Below are 13,167 nucleotides of genomic sequence, written 5' to 3' on the forward strand. Positions count from 1 at the left end.
CAACTATGTCAGGCACGTATTCACCAGTGATGGCCTCAGACTGGACCCCTCCAAGACCACTGCCATCAACGAGATGCCAGCTCCCACTGACGATACGAGTTTACCGAGATTCCTGGAAATGATCAACTACTTGGGGAAATTCATTCCCAACCTCAGCGATATATCTGCTCCCCTGCGAGAACTGACCCACAAGGACACTGCCTGGTCCTGGTTTCCACAACACCAGAGAACTTTTGAAATCCTTAAATTGCAATTCGCCAGTGCTCCAACCCTGGCCTACTTTGCTTTGGAGTTGCCGGTGACGCACACGTGTGATGCATCCCAATATGGACTTGGCACTGCTTGCCTACAGACTACCACCGAAGGTGACTGCAGACCTGTTGCTTACGCCTCCCGCACGCTATCTGAGACTGACAAAGTTATGCCCAGATCAAAAAAGAATTGCTTGCTGTGGTTTTTCCCTGCACAAAAAGACTTTATTTTTGGCAAGTCCGTGACTGTGGAAACAAACCACCATTTGTTGGTCACCATTCTGAACAAACCCATTCCCGCCGCTCTGGCTCGCCTGCAACTGATGATGATGCAGCTACAGTGTTTCGATTCGATACGCAAACAGCCCTCAGAACATGACCAGTTCACAGTAATGATGGTGTCGTACGTACCCACTGAATGCCTAAGCAGCCTGGCAGAGCACATGGCTGCAGATAAAACTCTACAACTACTGTCCTCAGTCATCCGGCGTGGCTGGCTGGATAAACAACATAGTACCCCACTTGCGATTCGCCCAAACTACCTGGTTCGCGACGAACCGGTGCTACAGGACGGCGTCATAATCAAGGGTCACAAAGCAGTCATCCCAGCTGTTCTTCAGGACAAGTACTTTGATGCCATCCACAGGGGCCACCCCAGTATGGAAGCGATCTTACAACGAGCATGTTTTACTGGCCCGGTATGACCGAGTATATACGTGAAAAAATCGAAGCCTGTGCCATCTGCAACAGTTTAACGCCACACCAACAGAAACAACCCTTGCTCTCACACTCTGTTCCTCCTCTACCATGGTCCACGGTCACTACCGACATATTCGAGTGGCGTGGAAAACACTATCTGGTTCTCGTTGACTCTTATTCGGGCTGGTTCGAAATTAACCTACTCCAAAACATCACACCCGACACAGTCATCCAAAAGCTGTCACGCCACTTCTCCGTGCACGGCGCCCCTACACGCCTCCTGTCTGATAACGGCAGTCAGTTCACCAGCCAGTGTTTCAAAAACTTTGCTCAACTATGGGATTTTTGCCATGTCACCAGCAGTCCTGAATTTCCAGTCCAACGGACTCACAGAACAGGTGATCCGTAGCGCTCACACCTTGCTAAATCCGATTCTTGGACCTGCTTAACTTAAGGAACATCGCCCGTGACCCAATACTGTGGTCTCCAGCTCAACGCCTGATGTCTCGGCAAACCCGTGCTGCCCTTCCCGTGCCCCAGCAGCTGCTGCAGCCACAGATCCGTTCACCTCCTGTTGGCCAGAAACAACTCCAACTGAAACGCGATGCACAGAAACGATCTTTCGACAAGTCCAGCAAACCACTCTAGCTCTCTCTAGTGGGCAAGTTGTTTGCCTTCAAACTGACAAGGGCTATGGTCGTTTGGGTCACATCCACAGCCCTGCAAAGGAGCCGCGCTCATACCTGGTAAGCGCCGATGGAGGAATATACAAACACAACCGTCAACATCTCCTTCCTGTGAAGGAACCCCGTCCTGCGGTCTCGTATCCAGAAGCCACACGTCTGATGTACCCTTCTACTGTCGGACTGTCTTTTCCCTCGCGCTCTGCTGCTGCAGATCAGACACTAGCCTTGTCCCCTACATCCCCACCACAACGTTCGGCACCCCTCTCGCCGGCTTTGTCATGTTCACCCCACTGGTCTCCGGTGCTCTCCCCGTATGAGTCCCCGGTTACTTTCCCAGTGAAGGGAGGAGACGCTGATCTATACCGCGCGGGACGGGTTTGTAGGCCACCCGTTAGGTACGGGGATTTTGTTTAAACCATCTGTACGTCCCTGTATGCGCTATTAGCGATTCGGGTACTGTATTATTCAGCGACTTGGAGTATTTGTTAAAAGCTCTACATGGTGTCAGAGTTTTTGGTCCCATTCTGCTCCTAGTTTTTTCCATTTTAATTCCCCAGTATTTATTTTCCCCTTCCCACTTTATTATGGCTCAATCGTTTATAAAGCCCGACCCCCTAGTTTTCGATGCTGACCTCAGTGAGTGTTGGCGGATTTTTGAAAGGGATTTCAATGTCTACATTCGAGCTGCCCATCGCGGAGCGCCTCCAGACCAGATAGCTGCTGTACTTCTCAATGTCGCGGGATCTGAAGCTATTCAACGAGCTGAGCGGTTCTACAATGCCCCGACTGTGATGGGTGACAACAATGAGGAGATCACCACTCAAGAGTCTATAAATTACCCAGTCTGTTTAATGAACAAGTTCAGACACCTGTGTGAACTTCGGACCAACATGGTTATGGAACGCAACAAATTCTATCAAAAAAACCTGCTCCCTGGCGAGCCTGTCGAGGCTTACATTACCATAAAGCACATTGCAAGCCGGTGTCGTTTTGGAGTTCGTACATGGTCGATTCAAATGGAGGGACTTACCTGCGAAACCGTCAACACCTTCTACCAGTGAAGAAACCCCAACCCACGATCCCGTACCCGGATGTTCCTGGACTGTGTCACTGCACAACCGATATTCTCTTCTCCCCGGCACGGCGTCCATTTGCGGAGTCTGCGCCCGGCATGTATCCTGCTTTCTCGTCACCACGGTCGGTCCCCCGGTCTCCAGTCTCACCACACCCATCTCTCAGATCTCTGGTGCTCCAACAGCCCCCGGTCTCATAGTTCTCGCGGGTGAAGGATGGAGATGCGAGCTTGTACTGTACGCGTGCGGGTCACATTTGCAAACCTACCTTTAGATACGGGAACTATGCTTAACCTGCTCCAGTGCTGAAGCGACTGCCTATTCTTATAGACGCCTGCTTGTAGTGTAACTTTATTATATGCTAATAAACTTGTTGGATTGTTACGGAGTATTTGTTAATAGCTCTACAGGGTGTGAATATTGAAATTCAGTTCAAGACTATGCAGTATCTGCTCAGTCTAAAAACAGACATGTTTGGTTCTTTCATGCTAAGATAAATAAACATCTTCATCCATGATTGAAAACTATCAGGCTGAGTAGTAAGTCAGTCGAGGCAAACACTGGGAGCAGTCAGCATGTGAACAAGTAATGAGTGAAAAATCATTAACCACCAACGAATAGGCAAGGGCTCAGTGGGACAATGTGGAGCCTGCAGGAATTAATCGGAAATGTCTGTAAGATCTCATCTGCACATGTTAAACCAACGAGGCAGGTCAGACACACAAGGAAAGTGACTTTTCTATTCCCGTTTACAAATGTGGTAAATGGAAATTGTTGAAACAACGTAAAAAACCCCACTCTCAATTAGATCCCACTGAGTTGTAACCTCCAACAAATAGCAGTATATGTAACCAACTAAATGTAATTGTTAACGACATTCAATTTTCTGACCTGCGATCGTAGTTTCAAAATAAGGGAGGTCATTTTGGTGGGATACGAGGTTAAATTTCACTCAGAGGATGGTATATTTTGGAAGGAAGTTTGAGAAGGTTGTGGAAGCGTGCCTTTGAATTAATTGATGACTTCCAGGACATTAATGGAATCAAAGGATGTGTGGCTAGTACAAGAAAATAAAAAATCAATCACAATCCAGATGAATTATCTACAGCAAGGTCTGGATCTGAATGTAGAACGCTGAAAAGCTCTAGGTAGAGCATTACTCAGCACTGGACGAGGGACAATTTTATACTGGACAATTTTTACATTTTTTTATCAACCCAATTAACCTACAAACCTGTACATCTTTGGAGTGGGTGAGAAAACCGAAGATCTCGGAGAAAACCCACGCAGATCACGGGGAGAACGTACAAACTCCATACAAAAGCACAAGACTGCCTGGTCTAGTTGCCCAAACAAGGATCAAGAAATTCCACTTAAATACTAACCTCTGTGGTAGACTCAAGTATCTCAGAAAGGGACTGGTTGCAATAACTCGAGAATCGGAAAATCACCATAAGGTCATAAGGGATAGAAGTAGAATTAGGCCATTCGGCCCATCAAGTCTACTCCGCCATTCAATCATGGCTGATCTATCGCTCCCTCCAAACCCCATTCCCCTGCCTTCGCCCCATAACCTCTGACACCTGTACTGATCAAGAATCTATATCTCTGCCTTAAAATTATCGACTGATTTGGCCTTCACAGCCTTCTGTGGCAAATAATTCCTAACCTGTTGAGCCAGTTACTTTCCAATATGAAAATCTCAAATTACTTTTAGTTACGACAAGCAATATTTCTGACTCCAAAATGTTTCTCATTGTTGTAAATGAGAACTCCGATTTTTTTTGTTAATGTTTGCCCATACTTGTGATGTCTATTATGGCAAAATGCAGTTGGTGTGTGAAATGGAAGTGGGAAGAAATGTTGCCAATGGATTCAGGTTTCGGGTGAATTGTTAATTATTAACATGGCGACTTCAGAATAGGCCATGGACAAAGTTTCAAAGCAATACTTCAAAAACCACTACCATTTGTACATAGTATTTTGTTGCTTTCACAGAGGATCAGTACCATCAGAAGCAGCTTATTTTGCACCCAGCCATCTCAATAAAATCCGTAGGAGTAATTTGCCGTTCAAATTGCTAAATTGGGTTACTTTGGGTGAAAACGTCTAAAGCATCTAAACAGATCGTTATAAATGATGTCAATTTCACAACGATTAAATAAGTCTTTGGGCTAATGACTCAACAATTCATGAATTTAATACTTACCCAACTGCTAATGGTTTTGGTGGAAACATTGTCAATGTCTTCACTGAATTCATTCATCTATTCCTGCAAGGAGAGGTTGGGTGGCCAGGGATGTTAGTAATTCTGGCCTGCTTAAACCAGGTTGAATTCAAATTAAGCAGCAAATTTGGTGAAGGAGCAACAAATTTGAATTAACTAAAAATTTGAAGCAGCAATAAATTTTCATCAGATTTAGATTATGAGTTGAATCCAATTATAAAGATTTAAAATGATTTGCTCTTCCCCATGGAAGAGGTTATGATTAATATAGGTTTGCAAAAATTAACAATTTTTGAAGAGGTAACAAAGGTGATATGTGAGGGCAGTGGATGTTGCCTATATGGACTAGGCTAAGGCATGAAGTCCCTCATGATGAGCTGATCCAGAGACCTACGCATTACCAGAGATCTATGCATTAGACCCACGGCGACTTGGTTGTTTGGATTCAAAACCAAATTACTTAAAGAAGACAGAAGGTTGCTGTAACTGTCCTCCCTACGTGATTGTTAACAGTAGAACGTAGAACGCAGAGGACAGAATAGTTGCGGTTAATGGGTGTTATTCTGGCTTGAGGTCTGTTTCCAGTGCAGTTCTGCAGGATCTGTGCTTGGACCTCTTTTGTTTGAGATCTATATAAAAACGTCTTGGATGTAAATGTAGATAGTTTGGTTTGTACGGTTACAGATAACATCAAAATTGGTGGAGCTGCGGACAGTGAGGATGACTGTCAAAGTATACAGCAGGATATAGATCAGCTACAGAAATGGCAGATGGAGTTTAATCTGAGCATGTGTGAGGTGCTGCACTTTGGGAGGTCGAATATATGAGGAAATTACCCAGTTCATGAAAAGACCATAAAGAGCACCGATGTACAGAGGGATCTTGGGGACCAAGTCCATAACTCCTTGTAAGTGGCAAACAAGGAAAAAGTGGCAACAGGAAAAATCCGATTATCCACAGTACCGTACGAATCTGGAGACAAGTGAAGACAACCCTTAAACTGAGAAATGTATCTCTTCTCTCACCAATTGCCACCAATTCTTCGTCCAAGCCATCTATTCTAGACAAAACGTTCACACATTGGGAAAGATTAGGAATCAAAAAACTCGGAGACCTTTATGAGATAGGAACTCTTCTCTCATTTCAAGAATTACAGTCGAAATATCACCTGAAAGGTAGTCAATATTTTAGATATCTTCAAATTCGAGACTATCTGAAATCATATACCCAAGACTACCAATCTTTACTGCCAGACACACTAGACGAATGCATGAATAGAAACTCGGATTCAAACAAGTTAATATCATATCTGATTAACACCCTTTTAAATATAGAAACCCATCGTCAGAAGTAATTAGAAGAGCTTGGGAAGATGAACTCGGCCTAAAAATTCTAAAAGACAGATGGGAGGAAAACCTTCTATATATACACAATTGTTCGATTAACGTTAGGCATTCGTTAATTCAATTTAAAATACTGTACAGACTCTATTATTGAAAGTCTAAACTGAATAAGATCTTTCGGTGGGCGGCGCGACTTTCGTCAGCAGCGGCCTCTGCAGTCCGTCTGCGTTTTTATTATTTTATGTTTATGTTTTTATGTAGTTTTTGTTATTTTTTGTTGGGGTATGTGTGTGTGGGGGGTGGGGGTGGTGTGGGGGTAACTTTTAAATCTCTCCCTGCACGGGAGACCCGACCTTTTCTTTGTCGGGTCTCCGTTGTCGTTGGGGCTGCAACGAGGAGCGGCCTCCAACAGCAAGATCGGGGGCTCTGGTGCCGACTACTCACCTCACCGTCGCGGAGCTGGCCGAGTCCAGAGCGGGTGGAGCGGTGGTGGACGCTGCTGCGACCTGACCCCCGGAGATTCGGAGGCTGCAACTGCGGGTCTGGCGGACGGCGACACCGGGAGCCCGCGGGTCCCTGGAGGGAGACCGCTTTTCAGGGCTCCCGCAACGGCGACTTCTCCCGCCCGAGTTGCGGGGTTGAAGAGCTCCTGGAGCGGGGCCTTACACCATCGCCCCGCGCGGCTTGGAATGGCTGCGGGACTCTGCGAGCGCACGCCGGGGGCTCTAACATCAAGAACCCGGTGTGCGACCTTGCATCACCCGGCGTGGCTTTAATGGCCGCGGGACAATCGCCATCGCCCGCCGGGGGCTTTGACTTTGACTCTGACATCGGGGGGGAGAGTGCAGTGGAGAGATAAGTTTTTTTGGCCTTCCATCACAGCAATGTGATGGATGTTTATGTAAATTATGTTGTGTCTTGGGTCTATTTGTTTGTAATGTATGGCTGCAGAAACGACATTTCGTTTGGACCTCAAGGGGTCCAAATGACAATAAATTGAATTGTATTGTATTGTATTTCCAAATGTATCTCCTATTTGCGATAAATGTCTTCTCCAGGAAGCAACTATAACCCATTCCTTTGTCTCTTGTATAAAGTCACATCATTTTTGAAGAGGAATTTTCAAAAACATTTCAAAAACACTAAATACAAAATTGGATCCCGATACGGAATTGATCATTCTAGGTACGTCAGAAGCCTGCTCTGCTATCATTATTTCAAAGACGTTCCTTAATTATGGCTTGATAACAGCGAAAAAAACCTAATACTCAAATTTTGGAAACATACATCAGTCCCTACTCTTAAGATGTGGATTATAAACATGTCCGAGATGCTACATCTTGAAAATATTAGACTTGTCTTGGCAGAAAAAACAGCTCATTTTTCGAAGACATGGTCACCATTCATTGATTTATTACAAGGATAGTATGGTACAACACAACTTTGGATTTAAATCTAATTACGGGTTGGGTGAGGTGGGTGGGGAGGGATGTGAGGCAGGTATATCACCACTTTTTTAATTTATTTCTCTTTTTGTCCTTTTATTTTTCTTATTTTTTCTATTCCTCTCTTCTTTCTTTCATTTATTCACTCTTTGGCTACACCACTTTGGTAGTCTAGGGGTTCTATCTTTGCGAACTTCACTTTTTCTCCTTTCTTTTCTTCCAACTATAGCTAAAAGTATAAAGTGAAGCTGTACAATAACTGTATTATTTCATATGCCGTTGGTTCTATTTTTGTACATTTGCTTCTAATAAATAAAAATTTAAAAAAAAGAAAGTGGCAAACAAGAATGCTATTCGTATACATTGGGTATGTAGCGAAGAATTTCAATGTGCCTAGTCACATGTGACAATAAAGTATTCCATTCCATTCAAGTAGATAAGAGTAGTAAAGAAGGCATATGGTATGCTTGCCTTCACTGATCGGGCCATTGAGTATAGGAGTTAGGAATTATTTTTACAACTTTATAGGACATTGGTTAGGCAATAATTGGAGTATTGTGTGCAGTTCCAGTCGCCCCAATACAAGAATGATGTGAAGGCTTTGGAGAGGGTGCAAAATAAGTTAATTAGAATGCAGGTCTGATTAGAAGGTATTGGCTATAAGGAGAGGTTGGACAAACATAGATTATTTTCTCAGGAACATCAGAGACTGAGGGGAGACCAAACAGAAACATATACAATTATGAGAGGTATAGTTAGGGTTGGTAGAATCTTTATCCCGCAAGATGGAATTGTCAAACACTAGAGGGCACAGCTTTAGATTGGGAGGCACAAATTTTAAAGCAGATGCACAGGGCAAATTGTGGATGCCTGGAATGCAATGTCAGGAGTATTGTTAGAAGCAGGTATAATAGTGGCATTCAAGAGGCTTTCAGATCAGCACATTGGACAGGCAGGGGATTTGGGGGGGGGGGGGGGGGTGGGAGAGAGCATATGGATCATTTGCAGACAAAAATAAGTTTAGCTTGTCATGTTTAGCATGGACATTATGGGCTGAAGGGCCTGCCCATGTGTGTGCATTTTAAAGGTTTTGAAACAATTGGGAGACTGGTTTCAAATGATTGCTGATTCAATTTATCAACTGTGAAAGTATGAACAGGTTAAATATTAGATAATGGAAACTATAAAAAGGATATGGGATAGAGATAGTGGTACAGTTGAAGCAATGGTGCCAGCACAATGGTTCTTATAACCTCGTTATTGGAAAAAGCAGGCAACATACTAGATGGACACCGCATGGAAGAGGAGATACATTTGTTCCACCCCCTATGACTGGGCCACAAAATCATATAATTTTTTCCAGGCTTGTAAACTTTCCAAAATGCTACTTACAACATCTTCATCTTTCAATTCACTTTTGGCACTTGTGTTGATTTCTGGCAGGACATCCTGGTGTACTGGCAATTCTACATGAATGGGTAAAAACATTAAGAAAACCTATGATAGCATTATTAGTTGTCATTCTCTCAACCATAAATTCACACAAAATAATCATCTATATGGAGGGGGGAAAAACCCCAAAGTGCTAGAGGAACTCAGTAGATCAGATAGTATCTATGGAGGGAATGGTCAGATGGTATTTAAGGTCGAGCTCCTTCAGACATGGAGTGGGCGGTGAGAAAGCTGGAAGAGAGATGGGGATGAAGCAAAGCAGGCAAGTGATAGATATGCAGTGCCATTCATAGTGTTTGGGACAAAGACCCATCAATTATTTATTTGCCTCTGTACTCCACAATTTGAGATTTGTAATCCCCCCCCCCCCCCCCCATTTCAGGGCACCATAATGGTTGGGACACATGGCTTCACAGGTGTTTGTAATTGCTCAGGTGTGTTTAAATGCCCCCTTAATGCAGGTATAAGAGAGCTCTCAGCTCCTAGTCTTTCCAGCACCTTTGGAAACTTTTATTGCTGTTTATCAACATAAGGACCAACGTTGTGTCAATGAAAGTCAAAGAAGCCATTATGAGACTGAGAAACAAGAATAAAACTGTTAGAGACAACAGCCAAACCTTAGGCTTACCAAAATCAACTGTTTGGAACATTATTAAGAAGAAAGAGAGCACTGGTGAGCTTACTGGTGTGAAGACGGTGGCGTAGGGTAGAGATAAAAAGGAGAAAAAAGATCTGAGATAAGAGTAAAATGCAAAGCTGAACACAGGGATCTGGATAGAAGAGACAGGAGAAGGGGGAAAAAAGGGGGGGGGGTAAATGGAAGAACAAAGAGCTGGGACAGGTTGGTGGGGGGGGTGGCAGATGAGCATATGGAGTAACATGACCTGGCGATGGGAGTAATGTGCACACACTCAGGAGAGGTTATTACTTGAAATTAAATAATTCAATGTTTATACCTTTAGGCTGTGGATAATTGTTAAACTGCAATTTGAGAGGGAGAAGGTGAAATCGGATGTGTTGGTATTGCAGCTGAGCAAAGGGGAAGCAGAGGATTTGGATGCTTTGAAAGAACAACAGAAGTTAACTAAAAAGGCAATAGGGGGAGAAAATATGAAATAAAGGTAAACTAGCCAATAATATAAGATAGCAAGAGATTCTTCAGATATAACGAATAAGAAAAAGGCAAGAGTGGAAGTTGGACCACTGGAGAATGATGCAGGAGAAGTGATAATGGGGAAGAAAGAATTGGCAGAGGAGTTGAATCACTTTTTTTGTATCAGTCTTCACAGTGGAAGACACCAGCAATGTTCCTGAAATTCAAGAGAGTCAGGGAGTGGAAGTTAGGAGTGGCTATTACTTGGGAGAAGGTGCTATGGAAGCTGAAATGGCAGAAGGTGGATAAGATGGACTGCACCCTAGAGTTCTGAAAGAGGTGGCTTTAGAGATTGTGGAGGTATTGACAGTGATATTTCAAGAATCATTGAAGACAGGAGTGGTCCCAGATGATTGGAAAATTGGCAATATTACCCCGCAGCACAAAGAAGTAAAGCAGAAAAGTGGGAACGATAGGCCGGTAAACTGTTTTTGGTGGTTGGTAAGATTTTAGAGAGTCCATTATAAAGGATGAGGTTACGAAGTGTTCAGAAGTTGACGATAACAAAGGCCAAAGTCAGCATGACTTTGTGAAGGGAGATCTTGCTTGACAAATTTGCTGGAATTCTTTGAAGTAAATAGCAGGACAAAGGGAAGTCAGTAGATGTTGTTGACTTGGATTTTCAGAAAGCCTTTGATAAGGTGCCACACATGAGGCTGCTAAGGAAGATGAGAGCCCACGGTATCAAAGGGCAGATACTAGCCTGGATAGAAGATTGGCTTGAAAGCAGAAGACAAAGAGTGGCAATAAAGGGGGCTTTTTCTAGTTGGCTGCCAGTGACTAGCAGACTTCTGCAGGAGTCGGTGCTGGGGCCGCTACTCTTCACGTTGTATATTAATGATATGGATGAGGGGATTGAAGGCTTTGTGGCTAAGTTTGTGGATGATACGAAAATAGGTGGAAGGGCAGGTAGTGTAGAGAAAGCAGGGACTCTGCAGCAGGACTTGGACAGGTTCAGAGAGTGGGCAGAGAAGTGGCTGATGGAATATAGTATAGCAAAGTGTCGAGTCATGCATTTTGGTAGTAGGAATAAAGGCGTAGACTATTTTCTCAATGGGGTGAGAATCCAGAAATTGGAGGTGCATAGGGACTTGGGAGTGCTGGTGCAGGATTCCCAACAAGTAAATCTGTAAGTCGAATTGGTAGTAAAGAAAGAAAACTCAACGCTAGCATTTATTTCAAGAGGGTTTGTATACAAAAACAGGGATGTGACGCAGAGGTTCTATAAGATGCTGGTAAGGCCACATTTGGAATATTGTGAACAATTGTGGGCACCATATCTGAGGAAGGATGTGCTGGCTCTGGAGAAGGTCCAGAGGTGGTTTACAAGAATGATCCCTGGAATGAGGTTAACCTACGATGAGCGTTTGTCGGCATTGGGCCTGTACTCGCTGGAGTTTAGAAGAATGAGGAAGACCTCATTGAAACATAACGAATATTGAAATGCTTGGATAGAGTGGAGAGGATGTTTCCACTAGCGGGAAATTCTAGGACTAGAGGTCATGGCCTCAGAATTAAAGGACGTTCTTTTAGGAAGGAGACAAGGGGAAATTTCTTTAGTCAGAGGGTGGTAAATCTGTGGAATTCTTTGCCACAGACGACCGTGGAGGCAAAGTTAGTGGATATTTTTAAGGTAGAGGTGGATTCTTGATTAGTACAGGCGTCAGAGGTTATGCGAAGAAGGCATGAGAATGGGGTTCGGAGCGAAAGATAGATCAGGAGTAGACTTGATGGGCCGAATGACCAAATTCTACTCCTATCACATATGATTAAAGATGCTGTTTTTCTATGGCGTCACTCTCTTATCCCGGTCACCCTGCCCCTTCCGCCTCCTCCGTATATCTCATACCACCTTGGTCACCCTGCCCCTTTTGCCTCTATTCGCTCATCTCCCAATTCTTCCACCTCCTAGTTAGCCCATTTCCCTTTTATCCCCTTCTCCCCTTCTCCCCATCCATTCCACCCATACCCCTTCCTCTGGCTTTACATTTCACTCGTCTTCTTTCCTTACAACACACTTTTGTCTCCTTTTCACCCCCAGCCTTTGTCACCATCTCATCTGCAAATCACACCCCTCTGCACACTTCTATCACCCATCACCTTGATCACAGTTTTGCTCCACTCCACCTCTCGTATCGTTTACTTCCCTCTACTCCAGTCTAAAGAGTTCCGACCTGAAGCACCATCTTTCCATTCCCTCGACAACTGCTGCGTGACCCGCTGAATGCCTTCAGTACAACTTTTTGCGCAAGATTCCAGCCTCTGCAGTCTCATGTTTCTATCTATCTGGAGGCCCACTGTAAATAAATCATTCTATGCACAGCCTTCGCCAAGTCAATAAATAAATAGATAAATAAATAGACAAATAGATAAATAAATAAATATATAATTTAGTTGATGTGTATATATATAATTTAGTTGATAATTTAGTATATATAATTTAGTTGATATATATATATATATATATAAAATTTAGTTGATGCAACAAAACAAAAAAAACAAAACAAAAATCACACTGAGATCAGTCAAGGGCATCTATCATGAGCTATGGGGGAAGCTGCTTAGCTTATCCTGAACTTTTCAAAATTTGAACCGTGAAATCTGTTATGTTATCAGGTTTGTCTTCTCAGTTGTGGATGCTTCTTCTGCTCAGGTTTAAAAACAAATGCCAAACAGGAAGTTTAAAATAATAGCAGAATGAATAAATATTCCACAAATATAGACAGCATGACTCTACCTACAACTCATTGAAAGTTTGCTTTCACAAATACACAGAAGGGGAAAGAACAATCAAGAACATCTGAACTGAAGAAACTCTAATACATTCTAATTTTCCAC

At 43.5% G+C, this 13,167-nt stretch overlaps 1 protein-coding gene across 1 annotated transcript in view; it reads right to left on the bottom strand.

The window, feature by feature from the left end:
* Positions 1-13,167, bottom strand: part of bod1l1 (biorientation of chromosomes in cell division 1 like 1) — a 63,589-nt gene that overhangs the window by 5,149 nt on the left and 45,273 nt on the right. The window contains exon 11 of the mRNA XM_033025676.1: positions 9,117-9,190. Within this exon, the coding sequence (XP_032881567.1) occupies positions 9,117-9,190 (74 nt within the window). The remainder of the gene's footprint in view (positions 1-9,116; positions 9,191-13,167) is intronic.

The sequence above is a fragment of the Amblyraja radiata genome, chromosome 1 (genome assembly GCF_010909765.2).
Source record: "Amblyraja radiata isolate CabotCenter1 chromosome 1, sAmbRad1.1.pri, whole genome shotgun sequence".
NCBI lineage: Eukaryota > Metazoa > Chordata > Chondrichthyes > Rajiformes > Rajidae > Amblyraja > Amblyraja radiata.